At 31.2% G+C, this 14,462-nt stretch overlaps 1 protein-coding gene across 1 annotated transcript; it reads left to right on the forward strand.

Moving 5' to 3' along the window:
- The first annotated feature begins 1,814 nt into the window (after positions 1 to 1,814).
- Positions 1,815 to 4,073, forward strand: LOC143629986 (heat stress transcription factor A-4a-like). The gene is made up of 2 exons (XM_077099118.1): positions 1,815 to 2,346; positions 3,037 to 4,073. Exons 1-2 carry the CDS (start codon positions 2,128 to 2,130, stop codon positions 3,940 to 3,942), a joined length of 1,125 nt encoding a protein of 374 aa, XP_076955233.1. The 5' UTR covers positions 1,815 to 2,127; the 3' UTR covers positions 3,943 to 4,073.
- Positions 4,074 to 14,462: the final 10,389 nt, after the last annotated feature.

Below are 14,462 nucleotides of genomic sequence, written 5' to 3' on the forward strand. Positions count from 1 at the left end.
CCCTAAATCCCCAAATCAAAACATTAAAATCCAAATCCTAAATCCCCAAATATCGTAAAAAATTCAAACCCTATGATGATATGGAGAAAGGGTTTGGGGATTTAGAATTTGGATTTGATGTTATGATTGTGGATCTGGGGTTTACAAGATATAAGCGTTTAAAAAAAAAAGAAAAAAACAAAGAAAATAACGATGTTACCAAATTATCTCTAACTTAACGGAAAAAATAGACGGAGTTAGAAAAAAAAATACTAAAAATGCAAATTTTTTGAAACTGAGGTTGCTATTTGCACAAAATAAAAAATATTAATTCTATATATTATTTACTTTTCGGTGATGTTTTATATAAGATTCAATATAATTTTTTATGGAGTCTGTTTTTATGTATGATTTGATAAAAGTATCGTTGTTATGGTTTGGCTAGTTTTAATACCGTTTATGGGTTGAAACGCAAACCAACCGGTTCATTTCGAGCCTGGACAAACCAAACAAATTAGCTATGTTTGGATGGTTTGGACGTTTTCATTAATTTTTTTAACACCCCTAATTTAAATTGAGTTGTATCTATGATAATGTATTTTTCGGTCACAAAAACATAGTTTAAACTTTATAAAATAAAAGAACCAAAATCCACTTATAAAGAATATATAGAACTAAAATAATGTTGCAAGATCAAAAACATGTTATATTAAATGCAACATAGTTTGTGATAATATAAATTTATATCAGTTAAAGATATATAAAACTAATCACGTCACAACATTGTATTAAAAAAATAACAATGCGTTCAATTTGTATATTATATAAGATTTAGTAAAATATCATAAAAAAGTATAAAACAATATTAAAAAGAGAAAAGATCCTCCCAAAACTTGTGGGGACTTTAATTGAATGGTCCTAATTTAAATCGAGTTGTATCTATGATAATGTATTTTTCGGTTCACAATGTTTTTACAGTAAAATATCAGATATCATGTTCCGCTAAAAGATGGGAGTCTTTGTGGTTTATTCTTAGTCTTTTATGTAGACAAACTAGATGTGGGTAGATAATATGATACAAATAATGTCAACTTTTAAGGAGTGATGCAACGTTAAACACTTGATTTCTCTCTAGCAGTGGTATTATGTTTGAATGTTGTTTCACCAGTTTTTTACCATAATCTCTTGAAGATATGACTCCCAACAAAGTCTACAATTTATCTTATCTATTTAGTTGGCTAGCAGTGCGTTGGTGGGCATCTGCGAACTTTTCTGTAACAATTTTCTATGATTACGAATTATGTCATGCACAGTTAAAAAACCATATTTTTTAATATTGTTACTGCCTTCAGGTTATGTAACATAGGAGAATTATACTTCGTATCAAGTTAACCTAGATTTTGGATTATTTTTATGCAACCCTGCTATGTAAGTTATTCATCCTGAATAAACAAAGTTTAACATAAGCTTATTACATACACCCAATACATATATCAAAGAAAAGTGTTTTTTTTTTGTTAAATTATAAAAGGTCCAATGTAAATGCTATAACAAACAGCCACCGATACATATTTTAGTATTTCCGTAATTAAAGTGTCGTAATGAACTTAATTTAATAGACGTAATAATACTACCAAAATCCCAAAAACTTCAATGTCAAGTGTAGCTTCTCAAAAAACAAGAGTAGATTTTGAACAAAATTTAAAAGACCGAGGGTCAAGTAAAAATATTATTATCCAGAGTAGCTCTTCGAGAATATAAATATAAAGTCGATATAGCCCACCGAAGCACATACTCCATTAACACTTTCCATATAAAATTAACACCACGTCCGACACAACAAAACAACATGAATTGAACATCTTAAACTGGCCTTTATCTCATCCGACGATTTACAACCCAGTCAACGTTGTCCAAGACAAATCAATCCCATGTGATTAAGACATTCAAGAAGATCATCAGAAGAACTTTCAATCCTATATTATTATTATTATTACTACTATTGCCCGTGTCTTCCACAACTTGTTTCTATGCATACGTTATCTTGCTACATGTTTTGGAAATTGTAGTGATCTGTTTATTGTTGTTCATCTTGATTTCGGGTTGATTGATCGGTTTTTAAGACAGTTGATAATTGAATATTGGTGCATGATGAGTGATGTTCATGGGAGTTCAAGTGGCCTGCCTCCTTTCATCGTGAAAACATATGAAATGGTTGATGATCCTTCGACGAATTCGATTGTTTCGTGGAGTCAAAGTAACCGGAGTTTTATCGTGTGGAATCCGCCAGAGTTCTCTGGCGAATTGCTTCCGAGATTCTTCAAGCATAATAATTTTTCAAGCTTTATCAGACAACTTAATACTTATGTAAGTCATTGTTTTCTGGTTGCTCTGTTCTTAACATTATTATTATTATTATTACTACTATTATTATTATTGTTATTATTATTATTGATTCTGTAAAGTACAACTTATATCATTTGATTGATTTAGTTTAGTACACTTTATGTGGCAAAACAAAAAAGGAAAAAAAAAGTTCCAGTCCAAACCGTTAGTTTGGTTATGTTTTTTTTAGAAACCAAATTTTTGGTTCGGGTTTGCATGTACCGAAAACTAAACAAAAACAAACTAAACCGAATCAAACCGTAAAAGTAGAGCCAACTTTTGTGACTAAACAAAGCTCGTAAACACCTAGAAACTTGACTTTCTTTACTAAATTTATGGATTAATCAATGGGTAGCACAAGGTATAGGTCTACTGTTTTAATAATCAATTAATCATTAATTAACATAAAAAAAAGCCAAATGTATTCATTGGGCCATTTGGCCCACTGTTTCGGTCCAATAATTTGAAGCCCAATTGGTAATACCAAAAAATCGAAAATGGTTTTCAAAAACTCAAAAACCAACATTTCGATTTTTGGTTTGGTTTGAGCTTAAAATAAAGCCAAACCAACATATGCACGTGCACCTCCAGATTTTACTGTGAACGTTTGTTTGTTACGGATATTTAGCTTCTTTATGTTCATATACTAAAATATACTTTGTTATCCATCAGGGTTTTCGGAAAATTGATCCTGAATTATGGGAATTTGCAAATGAAGATTTCATTAGAGGTCAATCACACCTATTAAAGAACATCCATAGAAGAAAACCGGTTCATAGCCATTCACTTCAGAATCTTGCAAACAATGGATCATCATCATCTTCATCTCCATTAACCGAATCCGATAAACAACAATACATAGAAAAGATTAACGCCCTACAACACGCAAAGGAATCGTTATCTAAACAACTTCACACGCATCAACAAGAAGAAGACATAATTAAACACGAAGCCCATGAGTTAATCGATCGTTTAAAACGTGCTGCAAACCTACAAAAAGACATGCTTTGTTGTTTAGACGACTTCTTACAAAAACCGCCTCTTGAATACAAATTAACACCTCAATTAATGGAGAGTCGGAAGAGGAGATTTTTGTCCGAGTATAATAACAATTGTGACCAAGTTTGCCCTTTCGATATCCCGATTAACGAGAGAATGGACGTTAACGCGCTTTTAACGTTGAACACCAAACTGGTGGAACAACTGGAGTCCTCAGTCATATCATGGGATGGTATATTCAAAGAAGTTGATGAGGCTTTTGAGGCCCAAAAGTGGTCAATGGAGTTTGACCAAGGGCCCGTGAGTTGTGCGGATAGCCCAACTATTGACTACCTGTTAATCAATGTTGATACAGACACGAAAGAAAGTGAGATTGACGTGAATTGTGAGCCCGTTAAGCCCATTCCGACCATTAAAACCGTCCCAATTGAAGAAATGGGTGTCAACGATGTTTTTTGGGAACAGTTTTTAACCGAGAACCCGAGCGGATCAACGGGTAATAAGTTTTGGTGGAATATGAGGAGTTTGAATAATCTTGCTGATCAGCTAGGGCAGCTTACTTCAGTAGAGAGAACTTGAGGGTGGATTGTTTTAGTTAAATATTATTATTTTTATATGTTATGTTACTACTTACTAGTGTTGGTTAATATTGGTGGGGTGGTAGTAAATTTGGTGAGGGTTTACATATGATTCTAGAGCGTTTTAGATGTTTTTTTAAATTTTAATTAAATATACAAATAATTTATTATGCCACAAAATAATGTTTTAAAAGTTATAAAAATAAGCAGGTTAACCTTTGAGCCTATCATGATTAACACGAACTAATAGGCCTGTTTAACTAAACATATCATGATTAACACGAATCAGCCTGTGTAACTAAACGTGTTGGTGAATTTGAATTGAAGTTCCCGTTAGGATTAACCTAAACTCACTAGTTTCATGTTGGTTTGATTTGAAAAAATGAAAGAGTTTGAAATAGTATACTCTGGTAATTAAATTGATATAGGCAAAGGTGGCAGCTAGACGCCTTGTGGAGTAGGGCTAAAGAATTGACTTGCATAATGGCTTATTAAATTGATTAAATTTTTTCTTATAATATTCAAGATGTATACTCCTGAGAAAAAGGACTAAATTCACTCCGGCCTGAAATTTAAATAACTCTCCCATAAGTCATAAGATTATATTAACAAACTTATGTACATTTTACATCTTATAATAATAATAATAACAATAATAATATTAACAAACTTATGCACATTTTACATCTTATCTTAAATAACAACAACAACAACAACAACAATAATATAAACGAAACTTTTAAAAGCTCTCTGGTTGCTTCCTACATTTCTTTAAGCCACCAAATTGTTTTATTGGTAAACGGTGGCTTATAATACATTTAACCCGAATTCACAGGTATGTGTCTCACCAAACCCAAATAACCTTTAAATGGGTTATAATATCTCATTATATTAATAATTAATCTCACCAAATAAATAAGGATATACTAAAATTAATATCAATTTTTTTTAAAAAAATATATTATTTATATTAAGAAATAATTTTATAGTAAAAAATATAAGCGGGTCATGAGTCTCATCAAACTCGGACAGCTTTAAACGAGTTATAGCATCTCAATTATTTATGAAACCAGTTTACCATCAAATCCTAAGTATATTATTAACTTTTTTACAATAAATAAAATTAAAATAAAAAAATTATAAAAATATCAGAAACCAAAAATAAAAACAATCCCCGTAATACGGTAGACAAAACCTAGTATTTTTATATTTCAAAAATAGAATACGTTAAGTATTGTAAGTTAAACGAGTGTCAGTACCATGACAAAGATAAGCGATTCTAACAAAACATCAACACAACAATACTGGTATCGGTTTTATTGTAACCGGTACATGTATTCGTTTTTATGGTTTTCGCGGTTGTGTTTAATTTTTTTTCCGGCATTTTGGTAAAATTTTTGTTGAAAACAGTTTTGTATTTAAAACAGAATGTTTGTTGGTACCGTAAAATATACGAGTGTCAATACCGTGACAAACATAACCGATTCTTATTGAAGAACATCGGTACTCGTAGTGGTATGTATCATTGGAACTAGCACCATTATTCGTTTCTATGATTTTCATAGTTTACATATCGATATCTTTTTGAGCATATCACGACTTTAGTTTTTGAGTTTTCTTTTCGATTATCATTAGGAGTGTCGATTCTGTAATAATCAATATCAGTCAAATTCCGCCACATCGTGCTGGGAATTCCTCTAGGTTAATATTAAACTGGAACAATAAAACGCATACATATTTAATTAGGCATATTGGAAAAGAAAATCAATAAAACACACACATATTTTTTAAATGATGGTGTTATATTAAAAGGCACCGGCTAGCAAGCAACAAACCAAGAAGAAAACCAAGAAATTACATGACTAGAAGAGGGTTTTTCAACTATCCAAGAAATTTTACAATTTTTCTTCAAACACGAGTATCACAAAAATGAAAAATATATAACATCATCAAAAAGGAATTCTAACTTATGTCTGCTCTTCGAGAAAACTTTGTCATTTCAAACTTTCCAAATAACCACACACACATAAAAAATAAATGCACCCACAATTTCTTTCTTAGACAAAGTTAATGTCGAGTTATCAAGCCAATTCATAAGATCTGAAGTGAATCTCAATGCCGGAAAATTTAATTCTAACCACTGTTCAACCGAATTCCAAATCCTTTTAACCGAATCACATTCACCAAACACATGACGATTATTTATGATCCATTCAAACACAGTGGAGAATTAGTAAGCAAAACATCATTACCCTTAGAAGCCAAATTCATATTTGTTGGGTGATGATTTCCTAGCACCCTCCACCCACAAATATTGTTTTTTGAGGTAACCAGGATAACAAAATCGTTTTACTCGGACCATTGAAAGAGTTAAATCATCATTTCGCTCCTTAACTCCCCTAACTGAGAACTCGGTCATATCCTCCATCAACCATACCTACTTCTCTCTCATGCGAAAGAGAGACACATTCAAATAACTTTTGTAATTTAGTGAAGTGAGTCATTTCCACCCCCCTTGGAGCTCCCGATGGCAACCTTTGGACCATCAAACAATCTTTCCTCAATTCTAATGCATACAACCATGGAAATTTCTTATCAAAACATTGATTTGAGCACCACGCATGATTCCAAAAACTAGTCTCGTTTTCACAACCAATTTTTTTTCTTAAGTTTTATTTTTTTTGTAATATATTTTTATTTTTTATTTTTTGTTGTTGTTGAACTAACTCATGTATCACTGATCATATTTTTTTAATTTACGTATTTGTCTACCATAAAACTCGAATTCTTAACCACTTCTGGGAAAACACTTAATGTACACCTTGGTATCACTAAGCTAGAAACCATAAAGTTGAATGAACAAGTTAGAGCTTATATGAATTAAATAGGCTAAGTTTATAATTTGATTGATAAGCTAACAATGAATGTGTGGAAGGTGGCAAGCTAGAGTTCAATAATTAATTCTTATAGTGTTTGAGTAACTCTTTCAATTTGAATGAACTAATTACAAGGTACGTTGGTAGGCAAGTAGGCTTCTACCCTACCACTAGGACATGTAGTTATCCCCCCTTAGCCTTAGGGAAGACACGAAATCAATTAACATCATTTAACAACTTCTAAAGAAAACATAACGACTTAAGACAACAAATGGCCAAAAGAAGTAAGTCACTTGCAAGCGTGGGAAGAATGAAATGAAATCGATGAATATGTCCCGACCAAGCAACGAAGAAACACTAACATATGAGATTAGACGGAAACGTGGATTTTAATAATCAGATTACAATTGATTGGTTGATAATAATCAAGAGTACCATCGACGACAAATTTTATCAGTAACTGACTATTGAAGAATGACAATGTGTAATCTCATTTTTCAACTAATTATCAACGAAAGCTATTGATAGGCCACTTTATCTATGACTTAACAACAAATATTGTAAGGTCGTTCAAAATGTTTGTTTTCAAACGAATTACCGATGGAATCATTCATGTGTTATACCAGCAGACCCTTTATATAACAAATTCAAGTATTACTGACCAAATATCAATTGGTAATATGTAAAAGGTAAATTGGATTTTAATAATAGCAACTGAATGTAGTTAGTTGATAATAATCCCAAATTAGCAAATAGTTGTTACCGGTCCAAACTTTCACACTGTTTGAATTCATTGGACCCCTATTGAAAAAACTTAACGCCATTAAAACATCAATTGATGTAAAACTTACCTCAAAATGGTGATCCAAATGATTAGATGATGCTTCAATCCGGTGTGTAAACTTTCAATTAACAAAAATCAAGCTGTTTGGGGCACCGTTTCGATGTAAGTTTTGCATCAATCGATTCATATCCTCATTCCAATCGAAAGCCTTAAAACATCAATTTGAAATTTGGTAAAACTTAACGTCGTTAAGTTTTTATTAACTGAGGTCCAATGAAAACAAATTGTGTGAAAGTTGGGACCAGTGACAACTATTTTTTAAGTAGGGATTATTATCGGCCTACTGCATTAAGTTGGTATTATTAAAATCCAATTCGCCTATGTAATAAAATAATATTATTTTAAATAATAAGTTAATAACATAGGTAATAATAGTACTATGTCCTTTTTTTCGAACTGTAAACTTTAAAAAACAAAGGCCGAAGCCACAAACAAACCTACACACCCCAGAGGAAGTCCAAAATGAACAAACAACCACTACATCAACTAGACCAAGTTATCGTCTTACAACTTTATCTATACTAGTACCAAAGAAAACTAAAGGATTTAAAGTCACAAATAATGTCCTCCACCTTCGCTTCTTTACCTTCAAAAAGTTTTTCATTACGAGCCTTCCGAATGAACCAACATGCAATGATAATGATACCATGAAAGACCTCTTTCTCCCTTAAACCCTTCCCCACGTGGTTGTGCACTTCTAGAGGATCTCTAACATAGAAAGAAAAGGACATGGACCTACACCGCTAAATCAAAGCATCCCAAATCACCCAGGTCATTGGGCAACTGGTGTAAATATGTTCCGAAGACTTTTACTCAACATTACAAAAGACACACAAAAAATCCGGGAGGGAAATATTCCTGCTGATGAGAGCCATTTTGGTAGAAATTCTATCCAATTCCGAGCGCCAAGCATGAATAATATACTTGGACGGACCTGTTAGGCCCTGGTCCTGGTTCCCTACATAGGACGTTGGATTTACTCATAAATACAGTTCTAAAATATCATAGTGAATTAAAATTTTTCATGGAATAATAAAAGTCAATCGTTTCTTACAACCCATGCAATACTTGTCTTAAAATATCATAGCTTGTCTCAACATAAAAATAAAGCATCATATTCCTTCTTTAGATGTCAGCCACTCAGTCCATACCATGTGACATCATCAAGTCATTCCATTTAATATATTTACCCGCGTGCATACTAAAAGTCAGCTACAGTAAGTGAGTTCTAGTTAATAAGGCAACATACATCACATTCTCAAACTTACGTATCTAAAGACACATATTACATACTTATCCTTTTAATCTTACTTTCATGTATACATTCATTCTTTCTTTCAAACTTTCTTTTGTTAACATACATAATTATTTCTATGTTTTAAAGAGCCTTTCGCCCTATAACCTCATATATATTGCAATGGTCTAGTCCCTAACATTACATATATTATAAAGGTCTGGACCCTAACATTACATATATTATGAGAGTTTGGTCAATATCCTCACAGATATTATGAGGGTCTGGACCCTATCTTCACATATATTATAAGGGTTTGGTCCCTTCATCCCATATGAACATACAACCATACGTTCATACATACCTTTTTTCATAGTATCTTTCATATCATTACATACATACCTTTAACCTTTTCTATATCTTTCAAACATCATTGATAAAACATCCATATAACATACACTCCCTCCTAAATATATCTCCTGCATACTATTCTGATTACCTCCTCTATCCCTCTCTTATATAGTCGTTAGAAGGGCCTAAGGCCGAAGTCTAGGGACCACACTTAACTCTCTTCATAGTGTTTCACAACCTTTCATACAAGACGGAGAAGACGAAGTGTGACTCATTCATATCCTTAGTTGCTATGATGATCAATGTGCCCTTCAAATAGAGAGATTCACGTGGCAACAATAAACAATGTTATATATACTTGTTTTAGAAGATGGAAAAATAAAAACTTGCTAAAGATTGACGTGATTGCCGATTGGGACCATTGAAACAATGTGTAGTATTATGTTTGTTACCAATATCATTTTAGACTATTTACTCTTCGGCTTTCGAATAGGAGGGACCCATACTGTAAATCTAAACTTTCATATTTCATAAATATCTTGAGCATGTTTGGGATTGAGTTTGAAAAATGCTTATTAACTTATTGGTATTTTCAAAAAGCCATTTTGAAAACCAGGATTTGGGGCTTTTGGAAAGCTGCTTTTTAGCCATTTCAAAAAACTAAAATAAAAAAGATTTTTGTGATTGCCAAACACATTTTAATTTGTTAGTCTTTTGAAAACACCAATAAGCCAATAAACATTTTTTAAACTCAATCCCAAACATGCTAAAAAACAAGACATTTAAATGCATGCCGTATTCTAAATTAAAAATCTTAGATAGCAACAACAAAAGTATATTGTGAGCTTTACATTAACAAATCTTTACACACTAGTAGCAAGTGAAATTTCTTAAACTCGCTGATGATCCATGTCAAAACTAACTAGACGTTAATGTTATACAATATGATATGTAGATATGTGGTCAAGTTATTCTTCAAAGAAGAATAAAAATGAGAAAGATGAGAATAATTTTTAGCCACACAAAAAACCTCTCACAAAAAAATAAAATAATAATAATAAAAAAATCATAAATCAAAATTTAATAAAAAAACAAAAAAAGTAAAAATACAAAAATGTTTTCACTGTCTTTCTCGTTCTAAAAAAAGACACATTGGTGAGTTAAAAGATCATTATGTCCTCTTGTTTATCATTGTGTTTTGTGTTTATTTTCGACATTGATTATGTTTTTTTCTTGACCCCGTGTCTTTTTTATATTGTGTTATATTACTCAACATTGAACTATATTTTGTTCGACATTGTGTTATATTTTGCGATCTGTTGTGTCTTTTTTTGTTATAATTGTGTCTTTTGTTCATTTTCGTCATTGTGTCTTTGATCTCGGCATTGTGTCATTTCGTCAATCTTTTTGTGTGTTTTTTTTGTTTTATTTTTAACGAGAATGATGGCGGAAACATTTTAGTTTTTTTAATATTTATTTTTATTTATATTTTGAGTTATGACATTTTTTTATTATTTTTATTTTATTCTTAAGAGGTTTTTTGTGTGGTCACAAATCCTTCTCACACTTCTCATTTTTATCTTCATTTGTATTTTAACTTACCATGTAGATATGAACCCGAACCTATGAACCTATATATAGTGAAGATATTAGGATATGAGTGAATTAGGGGTGTAAAGTGAAAACGAGTCGAGCTGCTGAGTTTGAGCCTAAATATAAACTCTTTTAACAAATAAGCTCAAGCTTCACTTATTGAACTCAAGTAGACTCACGAGCCTAAGCGATTAAGTTACACACACACACACACACACACACACATATAGGTTTGATTTCTTTTGAGAACCACTTTGAGTTTTAAGAACTCGAAAAAACTCACCGTAACATTTTTTTTTTGAATTTGTTTTTACACGTATGCAATAAGTAAGTGTAAGTAACGTAAAAAAATTACAGTATTTTTTTACACAGCGAATCAACTTATTACACACATGTAACTAACATTTAAACTTGTGTAATTATCAAAAATCTTTATTCTCTCTTTTGATTCATTTTTTATTCAGATTTATTCCCTAGTCACATATTCCATACTCATTTATTTAAATGTGTGGTCTATATATGGACCACACATTTAATTAAATGAGTATGAAATATGTGACTGGGAATAAATCTGATGGACCACACATTTAATTAAATGAGTATGGAAGATGTGGCTGAGAATAAATATAATTAAAAAATGAATCAGGAGACAGAATACGGATTTTTGATGATTACACAGGTTTAAATGTTAATTACACATATGTAATAAGTCGATTCGTTGTGTAAAAAAATACTGTAGTTTTTTTACGTTACTTACACTTACGTATTACACACGTGTAAAAAATTCAAAAAAAATTTGTTACGTTGAGTTCTTAAAACTCAAAGTGTTCTAAAAAAATCAATCATATATATATATATATATATTGGATCTTGCGAGAAGTGATATTACAGCGAGAAGTGCGAGAAGTGAATGTGTAACTCCATTAATCCCTAATTTTTCACTCCCTTACTTATGATGTTACTTACATGTATCTAGGTTGATTGTATTTATGTCTTAACACACATTCAAACCTACCTATACACATACAAATGTACCGAGCCACATTGAAACCTACGTACCTACACACATACAAACATACATACACATATACAAACATACGTACCTAAACACGTACATACGCACCTACACACGTACATACGCACCTACACAACACACCTACACATAAGAAATGGAATGAAATTAGGGATTAATGGAGTTACACCTTCACTTCTCGCTGTAAACAAACTTTTGAAATGATCCAATACCTATATATATATATATATAATAACACTTATAAATATAAAACTATGATAGCATAAAAATAAACAGTATAAATTCAAATGTTATATACAAAAGTTATAATTATAATGTTATATATAATAAAATTTTATAATTATACTAGTTTGATCCTCCCGTGTTACGGGGGTTTATTCAAGTTTTTGTTTTAATCCTTTGCTATTTTATGATGATTTATTATATTTTTTTAACGTAGTTTAGTTTTAATTTAATACATATATATTAGTTTGTTATTATATTTTTTAGCGTTTGAGTTTTTTCAATTGAGATATGTAGATCTTTTAGATTTTTAACGAACAAACATAAACGGACATGAGCATGTTGATTTTTTTAAATGAACAAACATGAACACAAATATTTGTCTAATGAAAAAGGGATGTTAATGTACTTGACAATGGTGGGTAAGATCGGAAGTTAACCGACGATGAAGATGATAGACCAGCAACATAGAACATGTAAAAGAGATAAATTAAATTAGGGTTTAATGATAGTGTTTACCAATAAATGAGATCTTATAACCCATTTGAGGGCTATTAGGGTTCGGTAAGGCCCATAACGTGTGTAAATTATTCTTTGATGATTAAGAGGCTAATTCACAAATAAATGGGATGTTATAACCCGTTTAGGAGTTATCCGGGTTTGGTGAGACCCATGACCCGAAAAAATTATTGTTTGAATATGAAAGAGTTTCATAAATATATGAGATGTTATAACCCGTTTAAAGACTATCCGGGTTTGGTAAGACCTATACCCGTGAATTCGGGTCAAATGAATGAGAAATCTCCATTTAGATTTCAAGCAATATGGTGGCTCTAGAGAATGGGAGGAGGACAACCTGAGAGCGACACATATGATTTCTGGTAGGCAATTATATAGATAGTTAGATATAAAAGTTATAATAATTAGATTCATATATAGCAATAGTTGTAAATGTATATTAAATATTTAATTAACAAAATAAAAAAATAAGTCGAGCTCAAGCCAAATTCGAGTTTTGAAAAATAATTAAAAATAAGAGGAGCTCAAACTTTAAAAATAAAACTCAAAATGAGTCGAGCTTCAGTTAAAAGTAAATGTACTAATATTATTTTGATCCAATTTTTAAAAAAATAAAATTTTTAACGGTCTAGACCATGCTTTTTCATTGTTCTGTTAATAAGAATTGAATAAACAGATAGAAACATCTTTTCTTGACCAATAAATCATTTTGTAATATCATATTTTTGTCACCAAAGTAAAAACATCTTTATTGACTCTTATAGTCTTGCCCAATAAAGAAGACCATGTCTCCATCCACATTACCTGGGTCCCAAGATCCATAAGATTTTTGAAACAAATTTGTTCTTTGACCAGTCAGAAGTCAACCTCCCATTGGCCACAAAATACAAGGCCTACTTTCAGCATCAAAATAAAGATAAAAACCAATTTTGAAAGGAAAAAACTCAAAAAGAAGAGCTTCATAACTTTATCCGACTTGCCTTCTTTAGTTCTTTACATAAAGGTAACAATTTCATCAAGGAATACAAATGTTAACAAGGCCTACAAAGAACATTAAAAGCTATTAAAATAGAAAAAAAAATACACATTCGTTTTCCGCTGTTGTTGGAGTTAACTTTTATCGGTCAACACTAATCGGACGATGGATTGATGCTTAAATACTTTTTTGACTTTGGAAGTCGAACAAACTACTTTTAATTCAGAATTCATTCAAGCATCACACATTCACACTATATGTTATATAGAATTTAAGTAGAAAATGAACAGTGCAAAAAACATAGAACAATAACATAGTATAGCAAACTTTATGCCAAAGGAAAAAAAAACAAGTAAAAAAAATAATACACGGAGCCTCAAGTTTATTGGGCCTTGAGCGGTGGTTCCTGTTGGTAATTAATGGGTTCTTGTTGGTAATTAATTAGGGGTGAGCTGGAAAACCGAAAATACCGAACCGAAACAAAATTGACCGAAAAAACCGAACCGAAGCAATAACCGACGTTTTTTTTTTGTTTTTTTGGAAAACCGAAATTTCGGTTTCGGTTCGGTTACCCATTTTAAAAATACCGAAAAAAACGAACCGAACCGATTAACTTGGTATACTAAAATAATTAATTTAAATGATTGTTAAATATATTTATACTAAGCCATATGCGACAACAACCGAAACAAATTAGGAGTTTGTTGGTTCAATAGATTTGTAAGAGAAATTAGAGTTTGTGAAAGAAATAGTAAATGATAATATTTATTTTTGTACATAAAAACTAGTTGCATAAAACAATTAATAGAACAACAAAAACAAAACAAGAAAAAATAAAAAAAAACGAATATAACCAAACCGAACCGAAACCGA

The sequence above is a fragment of the Bidens hawaiensis genome, unplaced genomic scaffold, assembly GCF_021521415.1.
Source record: "Bidens hawaiensis isolate Kalapana, Puna unplaced genomic scaffold, B.hawaiensis_p1.1 tig00005498_1, whole genome shotgun sequence".
NCBI classification, from domain to species: domain Eukaryota; kingdom Viridiplantae; phylum Streptophyta; class Magnoliopsida; order Asterales; family Asteraceae; genus Bidens; species Bidens hawaiensis.